Here is a 27,184-nt window from a genome sequence, read left to right as displayed (position 1 = left end):
AAGGTGTAAGAAGAGTCTTTCGAACTGCAGGCTTCCACAGGGAGCCACTCATGGCACTGTCCTTAGGGAGGAGGACAGGATGTTTTTAAGCACTGTCAGAAGTTCTGCCCAGCCTAACATAAAACTGAATGGCTCTAGCATCTGGTCATTTAAGTACTTGCCTTGCAAACAGGGTGTGGAGAAATTCGGAGTGCCTGAAAAGCTGCTTTCTGAGCTGCAGCCTTTGATTTCCCAGTCGTTACCAAGTCATCTACTGCAGCTGATCACCTAGTTACCAGCCTGCCTGCCAGGCTGCAGTGGGGGCTTGTTAAAGCAAAACGCTTAGTGGCACGGTTTCCGCGGCAGGTGAGGCGCTCGGGGCGGGGAGGCGGTGTGCCTCCGGTGGTTCTCCGCGGGGCTGCTCATGTAGAATCGTTTTTCCGTTTAAGCACACTGAGCCGTTGGCCCCTCTCCCGTCAGTGGGAAGCGCTGGGGCGGTCTTGCCGCAGCCGTAGCGGCGTGCGCGCTGCCCGCCCCCGAGACCCCCGCTGCCAGTGCCGCGCCCGTGCCGCTAGGTGGCGCGCGTGTCCCGCGGCCCCGGGCAGCCCCGGCGGGGAGGGGGCGGAGCGGCGGCCGGGGGCGGGGCGGCGGCTGCCCGGAGCTCAGGCGGGGACCGGCGGCGAGCGGCCGCCGAGGGGATGCTGCGGCCGGGGGAGCGTCCGGAGCCCCGGGCGGGGACGGCGGCTGCGGAGAGCGGCGCCGGGCGGCTCGCCCTCTGCCTGCCCGGGGAAAAGGTAGGCGCGGGGGGGGCAGCCCGTCAGCGGGGGAGCGAGGGGCGGCTGGGGCAGGGAGGGGCTGCCTGGGGCCGGGGGGCTTCCAGCGGGCAGGGCACGGCCGTAGTGGGGGCACTAACGCCCGGCCGGCGGCTGCCGGGGGCCCGCTCTCCCCGGCCGATGCGGGGGCTGCGGACCCTCCCGCTGGCTGGCGCGGCCTGGCCTCCGGGCCCCGCGCCTGGGGTGCTGTGCTGGGTAAAGTTGAGCTCCTGAACAGCTGAGTAAGTGTTCCCAGGCTCCCTTCCCTAAAACTACTACGGCTGTGATGCTGTTCTGGGTTTTTATTTGGTTTGGTTTTGGTTGTTGGTTTCTTTTTTGTGTGGGAGCCAAGTCTGCTGGTGCTGAGGTCAGGCGCGGAGCGGACGATGCGCGGTTTGGGGACCGGAGGGGCGGCTGTCACCCCGGCCTGGCTGCTCCGCTCGGTCCGGATGGGGACGGCGCCGAGGGGCGGCCTGACCTCCCTGGAGGCGGAGGGACGTTGTGAGGTGGCACTTTGCGGGCCAAGACGTCCCTCCCCCCCCCCAGCCGCCCCCCAGAAACGAGGGGAAGGCTGCACACCAGCCGAGCTGGGCTCCCGGGAGCATCGCCCCTCCTGGCCTGCAGCAGCTCCTGTCCCACCGCAGCCTGGAGGTGACAGGAATAACGTTCTCTTTGGGTAGATCATTTAAAACTTCCTCTTGTCGAAATAAAAAACACTCCTAAATCAGTCTTTAAACAGCTTCCGCTCACCTCCTTCCTTCGTTTTGGCAGTAAAATGTGATTTATTTTTGTTTCCAAGAAAAAAAAAAGGGGAAACTCTTGATCAGTTTCACTGTTCAGAGAATTATTTTGCCTGTGCCTCTCCCTTGACATCACCACTCCATCAGTTCCATCTCTCCATATGTGGTTATCTATGATTTGCAGTAAGTCAGACCACTCACATGCATCCAGATCTTGGTATCTTTGTTCTGGTTTTCTGTTCAGCATTTTCACGGAGATGATACAATGCTTAGTCAGTGATACCCACATAACTTTCACGTAGTTAAACCACTCGCAGCTTTTTGTCTTACTTCTGGATTAGGATCTACTCTATTAGTCATCTACACATCTGTAGCAGGTCAGAAGCAAGTACCGTTAATGCTTTATTTTAATGTTAATTGTTAATTAAAAAATGAATTTTCAAGCTCGATTAAGGTGACATTTCAAAGTGTACTTAGTAGGGAATACATTTTGTTAAAGAACTAGTTCACATCAGCCAGATTCTGTTGGTTTTATCAAGTGCCCCTCATACTGGTGTTAAATAAGAAATAAAGAAGACCTGGCAGTTAACAAAACAAGTTTCCTGTATAGCATTGTATGGCAGACTATGTATTTTTGTAACTGAGTACCAAGCCTGCTAGTTCTTACAAGGAACAGAGAAACAACTTAGGTTCTGTGCTACTTGCAAGTCATTAGGTTTCCTCCAGGCATCTCCAGCTGAAATTTAACACCTGTTTTAATACTGATCTCTCTTGATTCTTGCACAGATTGGTAGCTTGCTCAAAGCAGCAGTTCAGGTATTTTCCTGCTTGAGGATTAATCACAGCTTTTGTGGAAGCATCTTCTTAAGTGTCTCTTCCTATGGGCCTTGCCTTGCTAGCTCAGCTCTGTCGCGTATCACAGCATTGTGGAAATCAGAGTGAGGGCTTTCAGTTCCTTTTCACAATGAATTGCCTTAGTTTTGTGTTTGTTACTGCTAATTACAAAATTTTAAAATTTCCTCTAGCATATAACTCCTAATTTTCATTATGATTTTTCATTTTGTGTAGCCATTGTACCAAATAAAACTACAATAATGATGAATGCAAAATAAAGTATTTGTATAGTCCGGTAGAGAATATTGCTAGGGGAATGCTTTCGAGCATATGCTGCATGTCATAATGTTATTCTGCCTTGGCTTGAATGTATCCTGTAAATAGCTGTAAAAGACTAGTTTTGCCATTGAAATACGCTTGCCATTCTGTTCTTCTTGTTTCCCCTTGTACACTGATTTTTTTTCCCTTTGTAGAGTTTTTTGTTTGGTTGGGGTTTGGTTTTTTTCAGTATTTTGAAGCTGGCATAGGAGGATATTATACTGAAGAACCTGTTAATTTTCAGCAATATTGAAATGTTCCAGCTGGAGTCTCTAATATTATAAAGAGCTGTGTGGTTTTCTGGTTTGGCTATTTTTAAAGTTCTCTATGCCTACCTCTTTGTCTTAATGACATGCTAGGAGAGCACTTCAAATTCCAACAAAGGCAGGTTTCCTTTTTAAGTGAAAGAAGGCTTTTTGGAAAACTTTGTAGAAGAGATTTAGTGCTGAATTTTCTTTTTTCCTGTTCCTTAATTGTGACAAGTTAAACACTATATTCATTATCTCGTGGGCCTGAACAGCTGACGATATAAAATACCTGACCCGAATCTTTTTATCAAGGAGTGAGCTTGGTATAACACCCCCCCCCCCCCCAAAAAAAAAAAAAAAAAAAATCCTTGGGAAAAGCAGGTAAATTGTCATAAGGTTGAGTAAGAGCATAATGCTGAGGCAAAATGAAAGGAGTGATAAGAGGGAGTTACAAAAGCTTATTTTATCTCAGGCTTGGAGTAAAGAGGGAGGAGATTGCTGCCAAGAAACAAAGACATTTAAAGGGAAGTGGTGAGAAAAGGATATTACTATAGGTGCAGTATATACTACATAAAATAAAGTCTGAAAGGAAAGCTAACCTCAAAGCTAGACTGCATATTTTTCCAAGTTACAAAATGAAATAATGGTTTTAATTTTGTTTTGTTTTCTTTCCATAAATAAACAGGAGAATCAACAGTGGATATATGGGAACATTAAAATGCCATCTGGAAGTGGTGCTGTTATGCCTTTGGCTAAAGTTTCGTGATAAGTTATCACTGCTATTGAAAGATCCAACGTGTCTTCCTCTTGTTACCTGTTTTCTTTCTTGGTGTTAGCAGTAACACGGCTGTGTAATGAAATGAGTCAAACTGATCTGAGCTAAAATGATGTGGCAAAGACTTAATAGTTAGTTTTCAACCCAGAGCAATTTCCTGATTCATTCCACTTTGAATGTCTGTCTTTTCACATGCAAAGAAAGGGTTGTCTTTAGGCCCATGAGTGATAGAAAAGGGTAGACTACTTTTCTTGCCTATACCATCTTATATAATTTTAAAGTGATCGTGAAATTACAGTCTTAACTAAGAAAGACTTGTCACCCATGTATTTTCACCATAACTTTGAAATGTGTTCAGTGGGCTTTATTTCAGATCTTAATGATAAGTATACAGTGAGTTCTGTAATCACCTGGAAGGAGCTTGTATGGTCTGTTTAGTAAGTACCTAATTACAGATGATGGTAAATATATTGTTGATACTGCAATTTGCAAGAGGCCCCTTTTAACCATTTCAGAAGGTGTCTTAAGTACATTGAGCCCTTAGAATTTTGTTTTTCTCTTTTGCAATTCATATGGAACTGCTAAGTATTTGTGGTTGAGTCTTTGTTAAACATAGTATTTTGGCTTTTTATGCCTAGTGTGTTTTTATAGTAGCATGCCTTGAAGAAATAGTGTTAAGTGGTTTGTTTGCATCTATTTTTCTATTGTTGCTTACTATTGTTGTCTTCTGTTATGTTTCAGGCTATGTAACACTCCTTAAAGATTAAGGACTGTGATTCTGTTTTGAATTAACTTATTCTCAGTGGTGTCAATAAACTTTGCTTCTGTCCTCTAACACATGCTACTCCAACGTTTGAATCTTTATGAACATTATGAATGCAAGATGCTCACGGTAGATATTAGAAGGGCTAGTAATGTCAGCAAGCTACCTGCCTCAAGTGTGTCTGCAACTTTAGTCAGAGCAGGATAGTAACCTGTACACCGAACGCAACTTCTTTAAATGGATGTTTCTTTAATGCATCGTCTGTCCAATTAGTGGAATTTATACCTGCTGTACCAGTCATGCATTTAATGATTGCTACTGACGTGCGGAATTAGACTCTATAACTCGAAAGTTATAAAGTAGGTATGTTTATTGCGCGCAGATGCACGGGGGATCGCTCCTCCACAAGCGTGCATACCCGAAGTGACGAACCATCCCACATTTATACAATGAAACAAATGAATATTCAATTAGCGCCTATACATATTTGTTACCTAAACCCCGCTTCGTATGTTAATTAGCTTATCAGTCCGTTTCCTGGAATGTGGTGGTCTTGCAGGTTTGTAGGTGAGTCATGTTCTTGTGACCATCCCATCTTCTCCAGCAAGGAGACTTAGCACTCCCTCCCTCTAGATAGCATTTGAATGTCTCTCATCTTCTCTCATTCTCTTTTAAATAGCCCCTTTGTTAGAGAAAGAAGGGCAGGCGTCTCCCCGTCTCCCCTTTGTTAGAGGAAGAGGGGCAGGCATCTCCTCAAGAACTGTAGTTGTCTCCTCAGAGCTGTGTGCCTGTGTGACCAGACACCCCACCCATGACTAGTCACCATACCCACATTCCTTGAGCAGACATATACAATCACAGTCGGTGTTAAGCGTCCCCATTTCACACTATTTCTCCATATCAATCCCCCCTTTTTATTAAATTAAGTAAATTCTTTTACTTAAGCAGTCTTCCCGAATGATATAAAGCATCATACATAAGTGTTACCCTTTTAAACATTCTCCAAACCCACAAATATAACATAATGGTTAGTATTAAGGAAATTCCTAAACTGATCAATAAGATCACAATGGGGTGTACCATAGTGTTAAGAATTCCTGTTGCAGAAGGTGACCAGCCAAAGAGAGTATCCCACCAATTATGGTTTCCATCCTGTTCTACCTTTTTTAAAACTTTCTTGATCCCCTCTACATCATGATGGATCATAAGAAGAGTTTCATCTCCCTTTTCTTTGGTTTCTTTCAGTATACGTTGTAAAATCTGCATGTTTTAATAGTTCTTTTATTCTGCTTATATTTAGTCCTATGGGGGTAGGAATTATCATCTGTGATAGGGTAAAGTTAGATGTAAAATTACAGATACAGTAATTTGAATATTGTGCAGTCTCCTTTACCTCCCCATCTACAGTTATTGTGTTACACTTAGTTCTCAAACATGCACATCCCTTCCCTGCATATATAATTACTGTTTTCAAGTTTGCATTTGGTTGGGCCTCAAAATGACATATTTTTGATCTGTATCTAAACAAGTATCCTGAGCCATTATAGTATTGCTTTCACAGAGGAAGCCCTGCTGTTCTCGCATAATACAAGATTCTAAATCTAGTGTTTGCCACTTGTCGCCTATCTTTCTGGCCCATGTTCTATGTTCAAAGGTATATTTTCCTAGGCATATTATAAAGATGGGCTCAGTTAAGGTAAAATTGTGCCAACATTCCCGTGAATTAAAGCACATGGCTGTATTTAGAAGGGTAAATTCCTTATTTACCTTTCTGACATTAATCAGGGTGTCTCCTGAAATCTTGGTGTTATCTTTTTCATTGTATGTTTGACACCCTACTTTTATCCTATCTCCTAATTTTCCCCATAATCGGTCGACTTTGTGTACATCCTCCACGTCCCATTGATTCCTTTGGTACACCTCATTTTCAGAAAAAACACCATAGCTAGTTTCGTCTTTGAGTCCACCTTTCCCATTATTCCAGTGTGTTTTTTCTGGGCATGATTCCAAGGCCAGTTATCAGGCTCTTGGTTGTAGGCAAGAGAGAGGGTACAAAAAACCACAAATGATTTAAACCCACTATTGATCATTTTAGGAATCTAAACGTTCCTCATATATACATATAAATCTGTTTTGATCAAAAATATCTTTGTTTGAGTTGGGGCTTACCGATAACAAGTTGGGAAAGACTGGCCACTGGCTTAGTCCCAGACTCTTTTGTTCTATATTGTTTGTTGTGGTGCTCTTCCCATATAGTGGATCCACAACCGCCCAGGTTCACTTACTTGCCACCCACATTGTTCCCATTTGTCCGAGTAAATTTGAGTTTCAGTTCTTTTTATCTGGGGTTACTCTCCACGAAGTTGCAGAGGCTTTCTTGATCCGGGTATGGTGAATCCAAGAATTCTGTCCCTCAACCTTGATTGCGGTGTAGGTGGTGAGTAGGACTTGAAAAGGTCCGGTCCACTGTGGTTCCAGGGTTTTATCTGCAACACACTTAGCGTATACATAGTCCCCTGGTCGTATATCGTGAACAGGTCCATCCAGATCCCTACTGCGTGTTCCATCACATGCTTCTCAATTCTTATTAATTGTTTGTTTAGTGCCACCATATAGGAAGTCATTGTTTCTTCACCAATCTGTGAAGACGTCCCCTTTTGTACCCCATAGGGTTGTCCATATAAAATTTCAAATGGGCTAAGCCCCTCTTTTGCTCTTGGTCTAGTTCGAATTTGTGTAAGAGCTAATGGCAAAGACTGGGGCCAAGTTAGATTTGTTTCTTGACCTAGCTTGACAATCTGTTGTTTGATTAGATGATTCATCTTTTCCACCTGGCCACTTGATTGTGGTCGGTATGGGGTATGTAATTGCCAATCTATTCCTAGATGGTGGCTGATCTGTTGCACTATTCTGGACACAAAATGTGGTCCTCTATTCGAGGACATTACCGCTGGGACTCCAAACCTAGGTATTATCTCTTGGAGCAGTATTTTGGTCACTTCCCGGGCTTTAGCAGTTCTGCACGGGAAGGCTTCTGGCCAACCTGAAAAGGTATCTGTTAGCACAAATAAATATCAATACCCCCCTTTTTTAGGAAGTTCCGAGAAATCAATCTGCCAATGTTGCCCTGGAACATTTCCTTTCCCAATTTTTCCCAACTTTGGCCCCTTAGTAATCTTAGGATTAGTCTGGAGACAAAGATCACATTGTTGGGTTACTTGTCTAATAGTAGTATACAAATTTCGTGCTATTATATTTTTAGTGAGATCCTTATATAGAGCTTCTGCCCCCCAGTGCCTTTTTCTATGTTCTTCCCGAACTACTGACCATACCATGTAGGAAGGAATCACTATTCTCCCATGTGAGATTACAGCCCACCCTTCCTCATTATATGATCCCTCTAGGTCAGAAATCAGTTTGCGATCTTCTTTAGTATAGTTTGGTTTACCTTCTAGAGATATTTGTCCATCGGGTATTAGCGCACCCACTACCTTGATTGCTTTTCTGGCTGCCTGTTTTGCTTCCCTGTCCGCCAGTTCATTTCCTCTTTCTAATTCTGTGCTCACTTTCTGGTGTGCCTTGATGTGCATAATTGCCACCCTTTCAGGAAGCTGGACCGCATTTAGGAGTTTCAAAATTTCTTCCGCATGTTTGATGATTTTTCCTTGGGAGTTTAACAGTCCCCTTTCTTTCCATATTGCTCCATGAGCATGTACCACTCCAAAGGCATATTTAGAATCAGTCCAAATATTTATAGGTCTTCCCTGAGCTCTCTCCAGAGCTCGAGTAAGGGCTATGATTTCAGCCTTCTGTGCCGAAGTGTCAGCTGGTAGCGGTCCCGATTCTATCACTTCTTCAGAGGTTGTAATAGCATATCCGGAATGTCGCTTTCCATTCAGCATATAGCTGCTCCCATCCGTGAACCAATGTTCAGCTCCATTAATAGGAACATCCTTGAGATCTGTCCTACTAGAATAAGTGGCTTTGATTGTTTCTAGACAGTCATGATCGACTGATTCGCCAACATTCCCATTAAGAAATGAGGCCGGATTGACGATGTTTGTAGTCACGATCTCAACATCATCTTGTTCCACCATTATGGCCTGGTATTTTAGGAATCTCTGTGGGGAGAGCCAATGCCCCCCTTTTGTTTCAAGGACTGCAGACACTGTGTGGGATACTAAGACAGTCATTTTCTGGCCCAAGGTAAACTTCCGGGCCTCCTGGATGTTTAGGATGACAGCTGCTACTGCTCTCAGGCAACCAGGCCACCCTTTTGCAGTGGCATCCAGCTGTTTAGAGAAGTACGCCACTGCCCGTCTGTATGGTCCCAAATCTTGTGCCAGTATTCCTAATGCCATTCCCTGTTTCTCATGGGAAAATAGGAAAAATGGCTTACTCACATCAGGAAGTCCTAGTGCTGGTGCCGACATCAAGGCTTTCTTCAGTTCATGGAAAGCTCTGTCTGATTCAGCATCCCACTGAAGATCCTTCTGATTAGCTGCTATCAGGGAATATAATGGTTTAACAAGCAAGCCATAATTACATATCCAAAGCCTGCACCATCCTGTCATTCCCAGAAATGTCTGCAGTTCCTTTACAGTTCGTGGTCGGGGGGCTTGGCATATGGCTTCTTTTCGGGCCTTCCCTAGGACCCGTTGTCCGGCACTGATCTCGTACCCTAGGTATGTGACTTGTTGTAACACCACCTGTGCCTTCTTCTTAGAAACCCGATATCCTTGTAGTCCCAGAAAGTTCAGCAGGCTCACAGTCCAAATAATACAAGATTCTTCAGTTCTGGTTGCAATAAGAAGATCGTCTACATATTGTAACACTTTCCCTTCTCCTGGTGGTGGTTCCCATAACTCCAAATCCTTTGCTAATTGGTTTCCAAAAATTGTGGGGCTATTTTTAAACCCCTGTGGCAACACCATCCATGTGAGCTGGGTCTTTCGACCGCTTCTGGGATTTTCCCATTCAAAAGCAAAAATTCTTTGGCTGGCTTCATGGAGAGGGAGGCAAAAGAAGGCATCTTTTAAGTCTAAAACTGTGAACCAAGCTAGGTCAGGTGTCAGGGTGGTTAGTAAGGTATAGGGGTTAGCTACTACAGGATACAGATCCTCTGTTATTTTGTTAATGGCCCTTAAATCTTGAACTATCCTATAAGACCCATCAGGTTTTTTAACTGGGAGGATAGGTGTGTTAAATTCTGACTCACATTCTTTTAGTAGTTTTAATTCTATGAATCGCTCTATATTTGGACGAATTCCTTCCCTATCTTCCCTTTTCAGTGGGTATTGTTAAATTCTTATCGCACCCTGTCCTTCCTTTAATTTTACTATAACAGGTGATGCATTCTTGGCACGTCCCGGTATGTCAATTGCCCATACTCCGGGATATACCTGATCAATAATTCTGGTATCAATTTCCCTTTTTATAGGAGTACTGGCCAAAGATAGGCTCATAACTTGTATGTATTGGTGATCATTTACTTCCAGAGTAACTTCCCCTTTTTTAAATTTGATTGTTGCCTCCAATTGTTCTAATAAGTCCTTACCAAGAAGGGCCTTTGGGGAATTTGGCATTCTTGTTTGTTTTCTTAGTTTGTACTTTAAAGGTTTCAGGATGTTTTCCTGGTGGCCAGCAGCTCCCACAACTGTAACAAATAATTATTTTTTTACTGAAGTTCAACAAATAAGTTGGTTTCGTATTCACTAAAATTCCACCTCATACCCATTCCCTGCCCTAAAGGGCAGTTATGGGTCCTGTTGTACTGCAAATGCTGCAGCAATTGGGGTGACATTGTCAGGTCCTTCTGCTCAATTGTCAGCAACAGCAATCCCCTCCTCCCCACCATCAGGAGGATTTGGGGCAGGAGATGCTGTTCCTGCTCTGCAGGTTACACAGGCCTGCCTCTGCAGCAGCATTTCTGTTTTAACTCTTTCTTACCCTGAATGCAAATCTGCTACTTGTTGCTTTAAGTCTGTGTTATTACATATCAGCCTTCGCAGGCAAATAGCAAACACCCTGCCGTGCATCCAGCATGACTCAGCCGCACCTTCGAGGGGGTACGGGGGTTTGTACAAACTCACCCCAATACTTTAACACTTTCACAAGGTCTTTGATTCTCCACCCACCCCCGCCTCAGGTTTTACATACATTAGTACAAGTTTTTATCTTACAACGTGTTTCATTCTGGTTGCTCCACAGAAGGAACCGCAACCTGAGCTTTTAACACAAAAATTTCAACAAGAACATCTTTCTAGTTTAGGTCTTAGGGTTTTTTCCACCCTTTTCTAGAGCCATAATCAAAGATCAGGTGATGTTAATCCCGCACTCTTTCTAGTGTTAGTACCATAGGATCCCGAGGGGGTACTAATCCACAGTCCTTTTGCCACTCAGGTTTGTCCTGGAGGACAAAGAACATGTCTGCATATGATACTTTGTCCCATTTTCCCTCTCTCCTCAGAAACAACATTAATCGCAGGAGAGTGTTATAATCTAACGTTCCTCCCTCCTGAAGCCATTTCGCATCACTCCAATTTATACAAAAGCCACCACTGATTACAATATTTAATCAATTTCCTTCTATTTTCGGTACCACCATGTCCTACGATATCACTCCAATGTTTTAATATACAACCCAAAGGCGATTTTTCACAGGGCTTACTCCTTCCATTTCCCATTTTGCAATTTCAATCACTTTTTCTCCGGCAGCCTTAGCCACCCAAGGTCGGAAACACAGATAGAGCTCCTTACTTGTTTTGCACTCAAACGCGCGTCTCAAGCACTCTTGCACTCATACTCAGTCAAAATAATTAAGCTATACACGGAAAATCAAAATGCGCATCTCAATCACACCATTCACACTCTCCGGGCAGCCCTCAGTCACACAAGCAGTATGTTATACGGTACCATGCACTTATGTACAACTTTTAGGAACACTGACAGTTCACAAAGTATGCATTTCAATGAAGAATTGCCAAAAAACAAACAACAAACAAAAACCCACATTTTTCCTGGTCTTAAGCAGAGTGTTAAGTTTTCCGCAATTTGCCACGAATTACCAGAATATTATTATTTTTCAACATATATTTCATAACTCCAAGTTTTGAACATGTAACAAGACAACACATAGAACAAACAAGACACAGAGCGCTATTTCAGTTGTTATATTCTAGGAATTCCCCAATCCTTAAGACAACCCAATGGAAGTTTTTAGCTTCCCCCTTTTTTCCTACGCAAAAGTTTCCCTTTTACTTTTGCTAAGAGGTCCCTCTTGTTCCTGTGAGATTCCGCCTTATTCCGTCCCGCCCCCCGCTTTCCGTCACGAGGCCTCCGGGCTTTTAGGAATGGCAGTAACCTCGGGTTTGCTCGATCTGCCCTCAAGATCGCTAGCGGCCACCCCTTGGTCAGCAAACCCCCTCCCAAGGTACCTTTCCTCCTGGGGACTACGCTGCGCGCCGGACGTCTCCGTGCGTCTCACCAGCCGCCCCGTTACTAAACATACCGTTTTATCCGCGGATCCAGGGGTTCTCTTCTGCTCCCGGGTGAACAGCTGAGAAGAGGAGGCTCCTCCGAGGAAATCTCCCGGGGCGCGCCTAGGAGCGTCCGCTCCGCAGCTGGTCCCTCAGCCGAGCAGAAATCCTCCTGCCTGGCTCGCCAAAACTGACGTGCGGAATTAGACTCTATAACTCGAAAGTTATAAAGTAGGTATGTTTATTGCGCGCAGATGCACGGGGGATCGCTCCTCCACAAGCGTGCATACCCGAAGTGACGAACCATCCCACATTTATACAATGAAACAAATGAATATTCAATTAGCGCCTATACATATTTGTTACCTAAACCCCGCTTCGTATGTTAATCTTGCAGGTTTGTAGGTGAGTCATGTTCTTGTGACCATCCCATCTTCTCCAGCAAGGAGACTTAGCACTCCCTCCCTCTAGATAGCATTTGAATGTCTCTCATCTTCTCTCATTCTCTTTTAAATAGCCCCTTTGTTAGAGAAAGAAGGGCAGGCGTCTCCCCGTCTCCCCTTTGTTAGAGGAAGAGGGGCAGGCATCTCCTCAAGAACTGTAGTTGTCTCCTCAGAGCTGTGTGCCTGTGTGACCAGACACCCCACCCATGACTAGTCACCATACCCACATTCCTTGAGCAGACATATACAATCACAGTCGGTGTTAAGCGTCCCCATTTCACACTATTTCTCCATATCACTACCATTAAACAGCCTTTTTGAAGCTGTAAGTTTGATACCAGTTTTGGACTATCTCTTTAAGCCAACTGTGCTAGTCCTGAACATGAGGCTGTGTTAGTGGCTTCAGGCCTGTGAAGCTGACTGCACAGACTTGCCAAGAAATGTCGGGAGTTTGATAGAATTGTTCTGTAGACCATCTGATGCTTGCACCACCCACTGAGATTGCTCTGCTGTAAAATACACTTAACAAAAAAGCTAGCAATTATGTTTCTTGGCCTTACGAAGACTTCAAGAAACCAGACTGTCAGATTCAATGCTTACAAGTTTTTCACAAACATATAACAGTAACATGAAATCACTGGGAAATCTTTCTTATTTGTAAATAATGCATTTTTCTGTTGCGTAGCAGTGCGCTTTCCAGAGTTAGCCTATGTGCAGTGGGGAGGAAGAGTGCTCTTTCCTTCTGAGGAGAAATTAGGTGTGGAAATTCTGTTCCTTTATTTAAGCATGCAAAGGAACAGCAGAAGGAAAACAGCTTTTCCACACAGAAATCTTTACTTCAGATAGACATGGAACAGATTGTTAGGGGATGTAAACTTGTGTTAGCACCACTGAAATCCATGCATTGATTTACAGCATCTATGGATCCTTCCTGATAAACCTGTGGAGTACCATGTGTCTTGAGGTTTCTTCTGTCCAGATACATCCACAAAAAAGAGGCAGTGAAACTTCTGTGGGTAGATTCTTAAATCTTGTATAAGTGAAATTACAGCGTGAATATAATAATGTGATAGTTTTTGCCACCATGAAGACTTCACACAGAGTTCATGAGACACAAGCATCTTGGGAAATAACTTTAATAGGCTAACAGGTGTGGCCACTAGGCTGATGAAGGGGCCAGCTGCTAAGAATTTCTCTGAGACAATACATACCAGTGCTGCTCTAAGATAGTGAGAGGGTTTTCAGGCTAAGTTGGGTCACATTCCTGCTATTCAGAACATGGCCTGAGCTCATATCTGCATTCTACTGAACAGGTATTTATCCTCAGCACACATTATGTCTTATATGTGCTCATGCATGTTTGCCCTTGTGAAAACAGCTGCTATTTCTTCCATGTGCTTAAGGCTTTTTTCTTCTTCCTTATCCTTTGTGATAGCATAATTTGTTCTTTCTAGTTTTTAAATGACTGTCCTAGAAGTGATGAGGAGTTGAGCTCTTCCCTCACTTGCATGATTGGAGACCTCCCAGAACAGCACGCTCACTTTACGTGGTGGTTTTGGTCTCCTGGCTTCGTGTGATAGAAGCCAGCCAGGGAGCAAACAGCCTTTTCAGAACACCCTTTCTAGAGTGGTGTGTGTAATTTGTTGCCCTGTTAGTAACTTGCATTTCTCTTTTGATCCTCCTCTCTGGTTCTCTGGCAAAAGGCTTTTGCCTTCCCTATTGCTGCCATCTCGGCATCGGTGCAGAAGCTGCCTCCAGGAGTACCTCCATACCTGACACTGCTCCCTCAAATCTGTTCTGTTGCAGAAGTTGGCTGCAAATACATCTCCAGAGGCATAACAACACCTCCTTTGAGCTGGAAAGTTAATCCAGGCTCTGTAGAGAATGACGTTTGCTCCACTTATGTGGAACAGGTTTTATAACGTAAGAGGAGTTGTGTACCAGTGACCACCTTCAGTCCATGCCAAGCGCAGTCTTTGGGGTGAACTTAAATGTGTGCTGCTCTTAATGTTTGCTTTGATGTAAATCACGAGTCTAGTATATTCCATTCTACCCCTTGCTGACAAAGTACATTTCTCCTCTTACCTATTCTTCTTCTTCTGGCACCCTTTCTTCTATCTAATGACTTCACATGATAGCAACTCCTTTTGCTGTATTGTTCCCAACAAGAGTGACCGGACCTGTTTTGGGAGGTTCTTGGGCACTTTTAAGAATGGCGAAAAGGATCCTGGAGTTAGCCCAACTGCTGGATCGATAACTGCGATTTGAATTTTGGAGGTGACGCAGGTTTCCTTAATTTTATTACCAGGTGAAAGGATAATAAACTTCATTTAGGAGCAAGATCATTCATTACAGCCCAGATGAAAAATTATAAAAAGGTCTGCTAAGGCAACTCTTGCTCTTCTTGTTCTGGTATTACGATGGCCATTTAAGCAAAGTAGGCCCAACAAATGGGACAACTTCCCTGTGTTTGGTTTTATTTAAGAAAAAGAGGTTTTCATCAGGTTCATTATTGTAATTTTGGAGAATGAGATGTGATTAGGACAGGAGGATAGATACAGGACTTTGAAAACTATTTAAATTACAGTGCAAATGCAGGACTTGGGGTGGCCTTTGAATTTTACTGATTTCCATTTCCTGCATTTTAACTCTGGTTATTCTGCGTTTCAAAATACGCTTAGAACAGAAGCTTTTTTCTCCTTGCAGTTGCAGTTCTTTACTGAGATTTTGTAAACAAGTCTTCAACTCTAAACTTCAGTTAAGAGTGAGACTATCAGCTTTTGTCATCCGCAGACGCGGGAATGCCTGGCCTTTTGGCTTTACGCAGACACTGCTGTAGCTGTTGAGAGTTCTGGTTTCTGAACGTGGGTTCTGTTTCTGATCCTAGAAAACCATTTCAGTAGCTGTCCAAAACTGCCCTCGGAGCTGCTTTTGGTTTTCTTTCCATGTTCTCTCTGCTTCAGAATAGTCTAAGTGGTTTGTTGGGTTGTTGTTTTCTTTGGGTGTTTTGTTTTTTTTTTTTTCTTTCAGGTATTTGCTGAAGGGCTGGGGTTTTGGGGGGGTTTCACCCAGTTTTCTGTCGGTGAATAAGGCAAACTATAACTTCAAATTACTTTTGTAAATCCCACTTTGTTGTTACATCCAAGTCAAGCGTTAGAATAAACTTTTTGGTTTCAAAACTCAAGCGAGACGCTTGGCAAGGAGCTTTTGCTGAGATAACACATTGACATTCTACGTTTAGAAGCCTACTGGCAGAAAAGTGATGGGATCTAGACCCCGACCCCCACGCTGAGGGGGGACGCTGGGGACATCCTCTGTCGCCAATGGGTCACCTCCCAGGGTGGGGGGTGGCGAGGGCCTCCCGGAGCCCCCACGGTCAGCATTCCTCAATATAATGAATTCTCTGCGTCTGGTGAGTTGGTGGTATGGCGCTGGCCTGAAACCTCCCCAGCTCGGCCTGGGCCGCCCGCGGGGCAGGCAGGAGAGGCCAAGGTGCGGGGCCCGGCCACTGCCAGGCGGCCCCAGCCTGGGCTCTGCCACTGTGTGGTGGTTTTTTTCTCCCCCTCAGGTGCAAGAAACGGAGGAGATGACAGAGGAGCTGCTGGGGCGGCCGGACGGGTTCTGCGGGGTAACGGCCGCGGTACGTGCCGCGGGCCCTGCCGGCGGGCGGGCGCGCGGGGCAGCCATCTTGGCAGCGCGGCCGCCGCGGGGAGAGCTGGGGCGCTGCGCGCGCAGCGGGGCGCCGTGCCCGCCAGGTGGCGCTGGGGCGCGCGCGGCCGGCCCCCCCTCCGCCTCCGCCCTCCCCCCGCGGGCGCCGCCGCGCCGTGAGGCGGGTGCAGGTGGTGGCGCCGTGAGGGGCGGCTGGCGGCCGCGCTGCGGTGGCGCGGTCCGGGGCCTGCCGGTAGTCGGCGTTTGCCGCGGTCCCTTCCGTTGCCCTGGCTGCGCGGCGGCCCTGGGGCGGTAGGCAGGCCGGGGTGGGACGGCCGCCTTGCCCTCGCCTCGCCCCGCCGGCGCCAGGTGCGGGCCTCCTGTGCTGGGTGCCCGCAAACCCCCGCGCTAGGTGTGTCTTCACGGCCTGCAGCCGGGGTGTGAGAGAGAGGTTGTTGTGGGTGGCATAACTGAGTGGGGAATGCTGCTTGATGGCGGGGTTGTGACCCATGTGCTGTGCAGCGTGTGGCACACCGGCTGTCGTCACCGTTGGCACTACCTAATTGTGTGGATGAGCACTTAGAGCAACAGGTATGTGCTGCTGCGCTTACCCGGGCGTTCTGCAAACAGCAGAAGGCTGTGCAGGTCACCGTGGTCATCTAAAAGTTAACAAACGTGAAGTAGAGAAACTTCCCTCTCAAATCGCTGGTGCACAGATCACCTCACCTTCTGCTACGACCTACCACAACATTTGTCTTCGATCTTCGCACATCTTGTGACATGGGCAACTGCAGTGGTCACTAACGATGCGCTCCTAACGGCAAGTAGTGACCAGCCAAGGTCTCCTCCGGGACTTGTTGCCCATGAGCTATTCTTCTGATGATTCTTAGTAACTGCATAAATAAATGGAGAGGGACAGGATAAAGTGAAGTAGCTAAAAAAAAATTATGTGGCCGATGTTTCTGAGGAGGTTGAAAAGCAGCTTCCTGGCTTTATTCTTACCAGCTTCAGTGCAAACAAAAGATAGTGGAGTGCTGGCCTTTCTGCACGCTGTCTTCTGTCCTCAGAACAAACGTCAATATTGCCTCCTCAGCATCTTTCCACTTTTCTGTCAATGTATCCCAGTGTTACTTGGAGAAATGTTGTGCTTGCACTCCAGGACAGAACTCATAAGTCATAAGCAGTCTGGTATGGGCTGCAAGAACCCATTGAAAAATCAAATTAGCCTGTTGGACACAGTTCATGCAAAATATTACCAGCTAACTAACAATTATTATTATTGGTTATGGGACATCTTTCTTGCACCTTCAATGTGAATTCTGCTCAAGAGAAGTGAGGCCATCATCCTTGTTCTAGGCAAATCAGTCAGCAATATAATCAGTGATTAATCTTTTTTTGACTTCTGTCAGAAGTTTGTGGTTTTGTCATTGGCATGTCTTGCTTATGGAAAGGAGGCATGATTGCTTCCAGGAGGAAGTGACATAGAATGGAAAGAAACAAAAGCTTGGCTCATCAAAGTCTCCTATGGTTAGTAGGGGACTTAAAAGGAGAAATAGCTGTCTTGTAAGAATGGTTCAGGATTAGTGGCTGTTTAAGCAGTTCTTTTTCCATTCAGCTTTTGACAAAAATAGCTGTAAAGGAGCATGTGAACCTCAGAACATGCAGTCTATTTTTTGATACGTCTTGGCTTACATTTGTCAGCTTTAGATTCTCTAGTACGGCACACTTAGTCTGTGCAACAATGCAGAATAGAAGAGATTGGTTTCTTGGGCCAAAAAATCCTTTGAGTTCATTCCTGAAAGGTGATGATTGCTTCAGTGATAAGACATTGCCTGCTCAAAGCAAGTGGTTTGAATCAATAACTCTTCACTGTTGATTGTATTCTGTCTGATTTACTACGAAGTTCATTCACTCAGTTCTTCTCTTTGGGAGCTTTTGCTAAGAATTTGTATGTACCTTATGCTTTTTTCCATCAATCAGGCATGCACCTTAGATCTTTGACTCCAATATGGGGAAGATGGTTAGCTTGTTCAGATGGATCTAGTGAGCTTTCAAACCTCCTTTGAGACTTCTCTTGCCCACCTTTTCTACAAAAACCACTAACCTGGTTTCAATACATTATCTTTGCATTGCCCCTGAAAACGTTTTTCCACAACCTGCAGGCTGTGAATAATTCCCTGGTATGCAGATTGTTGACCTTATCTGGGAATATCAAAGCAGTGCAGTCAGTGTGCTGATTCTGTGGCTTTCTATCTAGTACCTACAATGTAAGGTTCCTTTACACAGCGCATCAAGTGGTATCTGGGAATCTGATAAATTAATGTGTCTAAACTGATTCCAGTTCTGTGCCTAGCAATAATCTGGTCTTTTGTCTATGCCAACAAAAGGTGAGGGGAATCTTGTGTTTTTCAGATGAGCACTCAGCAAAGTATTTATATGGAGGAATTTGACTTCTCCTCTTTGATTGTGCTGCTGCTTTTCACTTGCAAGTACTTTTGATGCATATTGAATATTGCAATGAGGAAGAACCTGGATTCTCAGTGCTAGGAAGACAAAATGCTGTTTCCGGTGTCATGCTGTTGTACCTGGCTGGCCACAGCATGGCACAGCACTTAAAATGGACACTTGTACAATAGGTAAGTTACAATGACAAGGTACATATGTACAGTTCAGCGTGGCTCACACCTACCATGGAAGGAGCATCTCGTAATGAAAAGATCATGCTAGAAGAATTTGCATGACAGTTATTTAACTTTTTGTGATGTCTTTTTTAGAACACTGACTTAATGTCTTTTAAGTGGCTTCACAGCCTCTCAAGTATAATTATCAAATTGCGTTTTTTAACTGCGCTATGATTTGAACCAGTGACATGAAAGCAAAAAAAATTCATTGTAATAACCACACTCTCATATATGCCGTTGTCATATTGTTTTCATGGGTCACTGTTGGTTACCTTTTTAGGTACGATTCTTTGTGCTTCTTGTATATCTTAAAACATGTTGAAAAATATATCTATTCAGACATGCGCAGCTGGTTTAGTTACATTTGTAAAACCACGGGTTAGTGATTCTCAAGCCATTGAACCTTCCTGCAGAACTTGCCTCAGGGAAATTATGTGTTTGTAAATCTCACTTTATTGTGGTTCCTCAGAGGAGCTTCCAACTGCTTATCTTTGTCTTGTGGAGTTACAGTCTGGGAATCTCCTCCCTGAGGCCCTAGGTGTGAAACCAGGTTTCATCACAGGGGAGAAAAGAGGAAGAGTTTATTTTGTTTGGTTTGTTGTGGCTAGGGTTTGCTAGCTTCTCAGCAAAATACCAACTTGTTTTTTCTTTTCTTACCACTGAGCTGCTCAGTGTACAGTGGTTACTTTTACTCATGATCCTTTCTTGTTACTCAGTGTTAACATATGGGATCAAAGACCAAAAAAGAATATAGAGAGATCCTTTCAAAAAAGTCCCTGTGACAACTAGAATTTGCACAATATCTTTGACTTCTGGCTCCAGCTCTTTTTTAATTTTCTTTTCCTGAAAAGTAATTGTTTTTATAAAATACAAAATAACAAGAAGCTGTGCTTGTGGTACAGACTGAACTGCGGTGTATGCAAGAGTTAGGTCTCACTGCCCTACAATGTGCTGTTCCTGGTTGGTGTTCTAATTCATCATGCATACTCTGGTTGTGCTGTCTCCTAACTGACTTTGGTGCTGTTGGTTTGCTACCTTCTTGAGTTTAGTCTCGCTGCTTTGAATTAGAAGACAAAGCTCAATCAAACCTTCCCTCCTCACCCCTTCCTCCAATTAGCATAGTAAAACCTAGTAAGAGGAATACAAGTTTTTTCCCCATGGACTGCTGTGCTCTGGTGCTTGTGCTGAGCACTCAGCTGAATCTTCAGTAAGATAAAGTAAAATACATTGCACAAGTGGAAATAAATTTTGTTTTATAATGTGGGGTTTCAGACCAGTCCTGCTTTCTCTGGCTCATGAGAGGTTGCTGTACCAAGAGAGTAATTTCTCTTTGTCGTGTGCTGACTCCTCTTGAACTCCTCTGTCGCTGTGGTTCTGCAGACTGCTGCAGAATGACTCTTCTTGAATCATATTTGCATATCATTTCCTTTCATCACAGGCTGCTTGCTGGAAGATCAGCTCTCCTGTGTCTTGTATTGGTCGTTTGCTTTTACCCTCAAAAGAAGATGGCTTAGATTTGTTCCATGTCTGCTCTGACCTTATTGTGTTGGTAGCTTTTGTAATGGGTCTGTACAACATCTCTCTCCTTCTGCTATGTCCCAAGGCGTGTTTATATTTACAGTAGTTACCTACCATTTAGCTGAAAGAGTGTTTTTTCCCTAGTCCTTTCTGAGATGAACATTAGGAAACAAGTTTGTTACCATATTTTTGGAAATTCCAGGCTCAAGTTTTGATCTCAATTAGTTTACCTGAGTATGAAACTCACCTCAGACAGATCACCAGTCTATTTTCACATGGGCTTTATTATAGAGGAGGATGAGGGCTGCCTACTGTTGACCCGAAAGAATTCAATAGAACAAACCTGGAATTCATCTGGTTTTATTATGTGTTCATGCTGTATTTTTATTTAACATTAGGAAATATAAGTCAGACTCCATTCACAGGGATCCTGCCCGAGTGTCTGTGCGCACTTTCTGTTGGATATAAAGTACTTACTGTAAAGATAACAGAGTGTGTCTGTGTATACAGTTATGTCACTGCTGGGGGAGGTGTCCGTGTATGTATCTAGTGGATGTAGTGCTGAGACCGGTAATACAGGAAGATACTGTTGGTTTATTTACAATATAAAGCTACTACTATTTTGATATGTTGTTTGATCTCCTATTACAGAACACACGTAGCACTATAAAAGCACTTGATCTGCATGTACTTATTCTGGTAATAATAATACCATAAAACCTTACTGTGAGTAATTTTGTATGTATATGGCTTTGTTTATACTCAGCTTTTAAAAACACAACTTCTTTTAAAAAAACCCAAATACACAAACAAGTCATATGGTAATCAGTAAAATGTTTGAGTACTTGTTAGAGTTTATAAGCATGGTCCGTGGATTAAATGATTTATAGCAGGCATTTATGCTTTATTTGAATTCTGGATTAAATCTCAAAATGCTCAGAAAATTCCCTGCAGTATGAGCCCAATGCCAGATTCTCACTGTTCTAGCTAAAAGATCCTTACTCTTCCCTATGAAGTTGAAAGAAGAATATCTTCTAGCTTGGTGTTTGGGTCAAAAATATCTTTTGAAGGGACCCTTGTTCCTCTGTATTCTTTAAGTCTATTAAAATTTTAGGAAGGACAGCTTTAATCCAGAAGTGAACCAAGACCTCCCATACTCTATTGTAGTTGAGAAAGAAAAGTTGTATATAAGCGGGCTCAGCTGCCTCTCTTACTTTTCTTGTCAAAGGTTGCTGCTGTTTTACAAATTAAAATTACTATTTAGGTGTTAGTGGAGGTTTTCTTGGGTTTGCTTTTATCTTTCCTTTCAGAGAGCTTTTCCCAATTCTTGTCTTATCCATCATTTTTTGGCTTGTACATTCCATTAGCTGTAATGCTTTGTTTGGAGGTATATCTACTGCCACCTAACAAAATAGTGGTAGCTGTTCCTGTAGGAAATTGGGTAATTCTTGCTAACACAACGCTTAGCAGGATTTCAGATAAGGTTCAGACTTTGGTATGGAGATCAGAAACAAGCTTGGTTGTAGTAGGTAACAAATTAAAATATAATCCTTCCTGTATTGGGACACTTACTTAAGTGTTGTGGAAGCGGGCAGGGACTAGGGAGCAGAAGCTGCCTCTGAGATGCCCGTGCTATGATGTTGTGCGAAGAGTCTTGCTCTCCCGAGAACTCTAGCCCTGAGCCCCTGCTGAAGGCAAGATTCTAGAAGCGGTGTACTCAGAGAACAGACTGTTTCCCAAAACTGATTGATAAGTATTGTGAGTTAGCTCTTCTCCAATAAAATCAAAGAATGATGGATGATATAGAGGCAGTTTTCATTTTAAATCCGTTGTTACCTGTCGTGTCTACAATGTTTCATCATAGAAAGTAGATGATCTCCTCTGAGCAGTGTGGAAATTTGGGGAGAAGAGGGAAGGATCTGATTACAGTTTTGATGTGGAAGTCCTGACACCTACTATTGGGTTTTTCTTGTTGTTTCATGAATTACTTGAAAAAGTAACTTATTTTCCAAATCTGTACTTTCTAACATACTGCAAAAGGGCCGTTGTGATGTCTATTTTGAGTATGTATTTTTTGAAATATTCAAGTGAAAGATAACAGTGAAGTGAAAAAAAAAATAGTGTAGCGTTTATCTTCAGGATTTGTCCTCATGTGAGATACTTTTTTTTCATGCAGATTAGAAGTGGTACATCAGAGATTCTGGACGAGACCATTCTTCTCATTAAAGACAAGGTGATGGAAATGAGCTACATCTATGCCAAAGTTGATAAATTAGAGGTTTGTTCATTGCATTAAAAAATTTACATTCTTCTTTTTATGTGCTTTGTAGGTTAAAAGTCCAGGTATTTATATGGAGCACTCAGATGTTTATGGCTCTGTGTTGTCTTATGTTTGTTTTTAAATCAGTGTGTTTACCCATGGTTCAGCAGGTATAAGTGTTTATGGTTTTGGAACATCACTGAGTAATTTATTGCTGTGGATTCCACAATTTCTAATGGTATATTAAAAGCATTAGTTGTGGTTTTAGTGTTAATAATAATGCCAATAATATTAATTTGTTTTTGTGACTTGAAGGAGTATCTGTGGAACCATTTATAACTTCAAAAATTCAAGTCACACCCAGTGCTGGACATACCTGTTTTAAGTTGTTGATGATTGTCTTATGTAGAAGTGGAGAAATCTCTGAGCTCCTGTCTTCTGTTGTGTCTGTTTCGGTGTTCATTGTATCCTGAATGAGGGAAGCCAGTATGACTCACTAAGATGATGCCCTCACCATATTTAGTAAGCAGTATGTTAAAATTTGTGTCAACTGAGGGCAAGTTTGCCTCTGGGAGAAATGTAATGGAAACATGACGAGATAAATTGTGTAGTGTTTAAAATCAGTTCTAACAGACTCAAAGTGAAAGAAACCAAGTGTTTGTGGCATTAAATCCAAATAGGCAGTTCTTAAGCTTCAGGCTGTACCCCTGTACAAACTAATATCCTCTGGTAAGGTTTATTACACTGGAAGGGACAGGGCAATTGACTTAGTGTGCAGCAAGTTTTCTTTAAATGCAATTCATTTTTTGTGGTTTGCGTTTTTGTACCTACATTTGATAACAGACTTATGAAGCCACTTCATATTTTAAGGCCTTACACAGCACTAGGAGAAGGCTTTAAACAGGAAATTGAGGAAAGGCATTTTAGAACAAAAGTGGGAGTCAACTGTTAACCTCTTTAGAAACCTACCTAGTTTTCAGCATACTTGACAATTTGGCCATACTTAATATACTTAAGCTAGGACTTAAAAAATGGCTAACTGTATCAGGTTCCAAAACAACTGTTTCTGCAAGTCTCACTCATTTAGATCTTTTTTGCAAATTCCATGCTTATAGGTGGTTGGGATTTTCAGGGGGAGTGTGTGGTGGGGGTGTTTTTGTCTTTGAACAGGAAACTAAAATTAAAACTCTAAGCAATTACTTGTGCCAAAAGTATGGTAAGCAACAGGGCTTCTTACTGCTTTTTTTGCCTCCAAGACAGGGAAGGGAAAAAACCCCAACCCTTCCTGACCCCGTTCCCTTAAATATAAGGATAAGCCTTATATATAAGGTATAGCTGTAAGGACATAGTAATCTGGAGTATGGAGAAAACACCAGTCTTTCCTAGGCTACAGGTTGTCCTTGAATAATACAGCAGAATTTTGTTGAGAGGCTTTTTTTTTGTGGTTATCAAAGGAGGATGACGCCTGATTGGCTAGGAATCAGTTTTTCTACGTGGAATGACAATCATCTTAGAGCACAAGGTTAAACTGGCAATTTGAGTGGTAGTTAGTGTTTTAATTGGAACTTTAAAAGTTAAAGCTTAGCATTCATGGGGATTTTCAAGGGAGAAATTAACTTGTACGACCAGGAGTAGAACAGGAAAGGACTGTTGTGTAATGGTTATATAGGATGAGAATCTGCTGGGGTTTAATTTTGATGTTGCCACTGTGGTACATTTTGGGCAATTAATTTACCTGCTGATCCTCACTTTCCCTATCTCTAAAAGCAGCAGTATTCAACTTCGGGATTGGGGGGTAGAAGGGAGAGAAGCTTAATCATTAATAGAAAGTATCAAAACTCTTTACAAACTGTTCTATATTTTAACGAATAAATACTGTGCTCTTTCTAGTTGACTTTGCTTTATGGATCACATTTCAACTGTAACTGATCACATGTATATTTTAGGTCAGTTATTCCTGACCTTTTTTAGCTCAAATCACCTGTTGTTATCTTTTTCTCTGCTGTCTACTCCTTCCTACCACTTTGGCCACTTTTTCACTCCCACCAGTAGTTGCAGCCTCTTTGTGGTTTTGAAGAGCTTTTCACCTCACTGCTGAAACCTTGTCAGACCTTTAGACACTATGCAAACGCTTACATACTCTGCATGCTGAAAAGGGAGCTCAAGTCTGTCCTTTGGTAAGGAGAAAAAATAGCCTTAGATCATGACCAGTGGTCCTTCTCATGGCTATAAACATCTGTAGTTCACTTCTGAGTATGTGCCCCTTGGTTATTTATATTAGCAATAGTGCACTCTGAAATCTTGTTAAAGTTTTCTCTTCAACTTTGATCTCTAGCTAGGATCATGTGGAAAGCCGGTGCATGTGCTTTTAATTTTCATTAGGTGTTTTTCCTCTCTCCGTAGGCATTTGTTAAAATGGTTGCACACCACATTTCCTTCCTAGAAGAGCAAGTGCTTGAAGCAGAGAAGAGCTACAGCACCTTTCTTAATACTGTTTGCAAATTATTTCAGTGTGCAACTATCTCGTCATTTAAAAATGTATTTTTCAAGTTGCTTCCAGCAGATGGGAAAGTGGTGTTAAATATCATTTCTGTATCAAATGTGGCCTTACAGCAGATTTAAGTGGTATAAAAGAACTAGCTTCAGTTTGCTTCTGTAAAGGGATATTATTTTTTTACATTTTTTAAATTTTCAATAATTTTCGGGTTTTTTTTGAAGGGATGCTGCTTAGATATTGAATAGTTTCAGCAGTAATTTTTGAAGATCTGTATATTTTGCTCCTGAATGAAAGGATTTTCTCTGTACGTGTATATGCAAATAGGAAGCTTGTTATGCGTCATCTTGCAGTGAGACACCTGAGCATAGATTGTTCTTTCTATTTAGTCTTTGATTTTATGTCAATTACGTCAAAATTATGTTATAGGGTCATCCATGGATGAGCACTAGAAGAGGGTGAGAACTCTTTCAGTGAGTTTTAGTGATATTTGCTCATAGAAGAGTGTTGAGAGTCAGGGATAATGAGATCTGGTGACTTGAGGAAGCTTTACATAGTCTTCATCCTTTCTGTCCCTGTTCTTTTCCAAGAATGTCTTTGTACCACTTACTTTTACACTCTGTTTTCCTTCTCTGAGTTCCCAGGTCATGCTCTAAATCTGTTGTTTCCCCAGCAATTTGTCATAATATACAGTTAGCCTTAACTGAATTCATCCCTTCCGTTCCTCCTTCTCCATCTTCATGTGGTATCCACCATGTGTTCAGTGTTAGCGTATCTCTATCAGGATCCTTGTTCTGGTCTCAACTACTTCCCTGCTTTCTTTTGTTCCTTCTTCGTTTCTGCCATTATGTTTCCTTCCTCATTTTCTTCCAAGGGGCTTCTGTACCCGTATGCATAATACTGGGTAGGCAATAATACACAGGTGTCAGTGATCATGTAGGTGAAGCTGAACCACTTCAAATTTTTGTCTGGTGTGATAGCAAGCTCTGGAAGCTTCAGTTGCAGGAGAAGTCCAGTTCGGTTTCTGCAGATCCCGGACAAACTTTAACTGCTTAAAGGGAATAATGAATATTCAGTCTGGTTAACAGAGGTGTGGACAGGAGATTGACAGCTGAAGAAGAAATCAGTATGCACCAACTCTAGTGAATCTTTAGAAAACCACAGTTTATACAGACTCAGTAAAGAGTTGTAACTTGGCCAAATTTGGTAATATTTTCATAGGAATGGGAAAATATGTCCTGATACGCGGGTAGTTTACTGCCAACTTAAAATCTCTGCTGTAGCTTACGAAGGCATTGGAGCTTTTCAAAAGAGCTAAACAACACATACTTTTCCATAATTTCATTATCTGAATTGGCTTGGTTTTGTTCCCTGAAACTTTCCAAAAAAGTTAAACCTGCAGCAGATACGCAGTCTGGAAAATATATCAAAGCTGGAAGTTCTGTAAGGTTGGTCTGCCTATACAAATAATGTTGTATAACTGGGACGCCAATAAGAATGTGAAGGCCAGACTGTTTACTCAGAAGCTGGCTTGAGTGGGGCTTGAAGGACAGTATAGTGTTTTCAAATTTTTTTTCCTTATAATTGCAAATTTTGAAATATTGCATAAATGTATATTCATGCTTGCAGGCATCTTGGAATGATAATATTAGTGGACAAAAGAGCAAATAGTGAATGGTGTAGCTTCCTACTGTACTGATCTTATCCCTCCCTTTCATTCTTTCCCCCAGAAATAGTAAAACTGGAAAGCATGGCAAGGGAAGTCACAAGGCTGAACACAGAAAAGAAGTTCTCTCTCAGAAATTTTTAAACAGATGAAGACTCAGCTTGAAGGAGGACAGGATAGAGATTTGTGGTCATTCTGTATGTGGAGCAGGTGAGTAGAGAATGATTATGCAGTCCCTCCTGTAATTCAAGTACTAGGGTCATCCAGTGAAATTATCAGCAGGCAGGTTCACAATACAAAAAGGGAGGTACTTACTTTACATGATGTTTTAATATGCCATGGAACTTATGTCCACAGTCTGTTATATATTCCCAAAGCAATCGGACAAATTCATGGGGAAAAAAATCCAGGAATGGATACTAAACAAGGTATTTGTTCTTCAGCCACAAATTCTTGATGACTGGGAAATAAGTCTGTGTATTTACCCTGTAAACCTTTCCCTAGGCAATCCCTTCAATAGGTCACCA

At 42.8% G+C, this 27,184-nt stretch overlaps 1 protein-coding gene across 1 annotated transcript; it reads left to right on the top strand.

The window, feature by feature from the left end:
• The first annotated feature begins 625 nt into the window (after window positions 1-625).
• On the top strand, window positions 626-25,119 carry BCAS4 (breast carcinoma amplified sequence 4). The gene is made up of 3 exons (XM_040608915.1): window positions 626-773; window positions 22,414-22,515; window positions 24,901-25,119. The coding sequence occupies exons 1-3, from the start codon at window positions 678-680 to the stop codon at window positions 25,117-25,119; spliced, it is 417 nt and encodes a 138-aa protein (XP_040464849.1). The 5' UTR covers window positions 626-677.
• The last annotated feature ends 2,065 nt before the right edge of the window (window positions 25,120-27,184 follow it).

Source organism: Falco naumanni, chromosome 10 (assembly GCF_017639655.2).
Source record: "Falco naumanni isolate bFalNau1 chromosome 10, bFalNau1.pat, whole genome shotgun sequence".
Classification (NCBI taxonomy): domain Eukaryota; kingdom Metazoa; phylum Chordata; class Aves; order Falconiformes; family Falconidae; genus Falco; species Falco naumanni.
This window is presented reverse-complemented; position numbering and strand designations above follow the sequence as displayed.